The 2,090-nt window shown below is 35.8% G+C and overlaps 1 protein-coding gene across 1 annotated transcript; it reads right to left on the bottom strand.

Annotated features, from left to right (window-relative positions):
- Positions 1-1,206: 1,206 nt before the first annotated feature.
- Positions 1,207-1,782, bottom strand: LOC131064959 (uncharacterized). The gene has a single exon (XM_057999294.2). It carries the CDS (start codon positions 1,780-1,782, stop codon positions 1,207-1,209), a length of 576 nt encoding a protein of 191 aa, XP_057855277.2.
- Positions 1,783-2,090: the final 308 nt, after the last annotated feature.

Raw genomic sequence — 2,090 nt, 5'->3', positions numbered from 1 at the left:
TACTTTGACGTTTATAACTTCTTCAATGACTACTTTGATTTTTGGATTAGAAGCTCAAAATACAAAGCTTCCTCATTGAACACCCTTCGATTTCTCTCCTTCCAAATATGCCATGCAAGCATGGCCGAACTAACCACCCACATAATGCTCCATTTTGATTTCTTATAGCAGGTAGGCCATGCCAATAAAAAACCTTTTAGTGACAGATTTAATCATTTGGATTCTCCCCACCTGTGTTAACCATTTGTTCTTCCATGAAGATGCCTTTTCTTGACATTTATTAATCAATTCCTCCCACATTTTGTTTTGATATCTACCAGGATCTAGTTACACCCCTAAATACTTCAGAGGAAAACTACCAGTCGAAAATCCCAATATCTCACCAATTTTACTTTGCATCCTTACATTAGTATTAAAGAAATATATCATTGACTTATCAGTGTTCATGCTCTGTCTCGACCCTTTTTCATAATCATTCAATAACATCTTCATTACCTTAGCTTCCTTCTCAGTGGCTTCCCCAAAAAGAATTGTGTCGTCAGCAAATTGAGAATGAGAAATTGGATCAATACTGTCATGGATGTGCACACCTTTCCACAATCTTGTTTCTACAAGTTTTTTAATATTTCTTCCCAGAATTTCGGCCATTGATACAAACAAAAATGGAGACAAGGGGTCACCTTGTCTAAGACCATTCGTGGCATGAAAAAAACCATCTATAGATCCATTTACAATAATAGAATATGAAACAGAAGTAACACAATGCTTTATACAATTTATCCAGCTAGAATCAAAACCAAATCTTTCAAGAATAGAAAAGAGGAAGGACCAAATCACCCGATCATATGCCTTACTGACATCTAATTTGACCACCATCCCCTTCATCTTGCTCCTTTTCATCGAATGCATGGTTTCAGCAACTATGATTATACTATCAACAATTTCTCTACCAGGGGTAAATCCATGTTGCTCTGGAGACACTAGCTTGTCCAAAACAATCTTCAGCATATTAACCATTACCTTAGATATTATTTTGTATAACGAATTACACAGAGATATAGGCATATAATCAGCAATGCTCGACCAAGTTTATTTTTTGGGGATTAGAGTTATAAGCATGTTGTTCACTTCTTCCACTAATTTGCCTTTCCTACAAAATTCCTCAACCACCAACCATATGTCCTCACCCATGAACTTCCAACACTTCTAATAAAATTCCATGGTCACCCCATCTAGTCCAGGAGCCTTATGCAGATGTAAATCAAATGTAGCCTTTTTAACTTCATCTTTTGTAATTGGAGACATTAGTATAGCATTATCCTCCTCCGAAATCTTCTTGTCAATAATATCGAGCAGATATCCAACAGATTCATCATTCTGCCCCACCGCAGATCCCAAAATTTTCTCAAAATATTTTACTACTATGCATTCCAACTCCTCTGCTTTACCAACCAATCTTCCTGAATCATCCATCAAGTGATTAATTATGTTTTTGTTCCTCTTTGCTTTTAATGAAGCATGAAAGAATTTTGAATTTGAATCTCCAGTTTCGATCCATAATTCTCTAGATTTGTCCTGCCAAAACATTTCTTCTCTCAGAATAATCTCTACCAATCCTACTTTAAGAGAATTCTTAGTATTAAATTCTTCATTTGACATCCCCTTCTCAATTACCAAGTTATTGAGCCTGTCAAGTTCCACTTCCACCCTTATTTTCTCTGAAAAAATATTCTTAAAGGTTTCCACATTCCATATTTTAATCTTGTTCCTCAGATATTTCATCTTCTTAACAAAACAATAGCTAGGAGTACCTTTATAATCTATACATTCTTCCCACCACTTCTCAATGTTTTTTCCGAAGTTTATATCTCTCCACCACATGCTCAAGAATTTAAAATTCCCTTTCACCTTTGCCATTGATGTGGTACAGTTCAACTGAACCGGGAAGTGATCCGAGAGTGTTAAGGGCATAATTGTTGTCTCCAAGTCAAACTGTCCTCTAATCCAATATGTTCCAGTGAATATTCTATCCAATCTCTCTGAAATTCTGCTAAAATTCGCCCTCCTATTAGTCCATGTAAAATTTCTTG

Source organism: Cryptomeria japonica, chromosome 6 (genome assembly GCF_030272615.1).
Source record: "Cryptomeria japonica chromosome 6, Sugi_1.0, whole genome shotgun sequence".
NCBI lineage: Eukaryota > Viridiplantae > Streptophyta > Pinopsida > Cupressales > Cupressaceae > Cryptomeria > Cryptomeria japonica.
The sequence above is the reverse complement of the archived record's forward strand: the minus strand, read 5'-3'. Positions and strand labels throughout refer to the sequence as shown.

Excerpts from the sequence above, each read along its gene's own strand:
- LOC131064959 (XM_057999294.2), bottom strand. The coding sequence starts at position 1,782 with ATGAAATATCTGAGGAACAAGATTAAAATATGGAATGTGGAAACCTTT.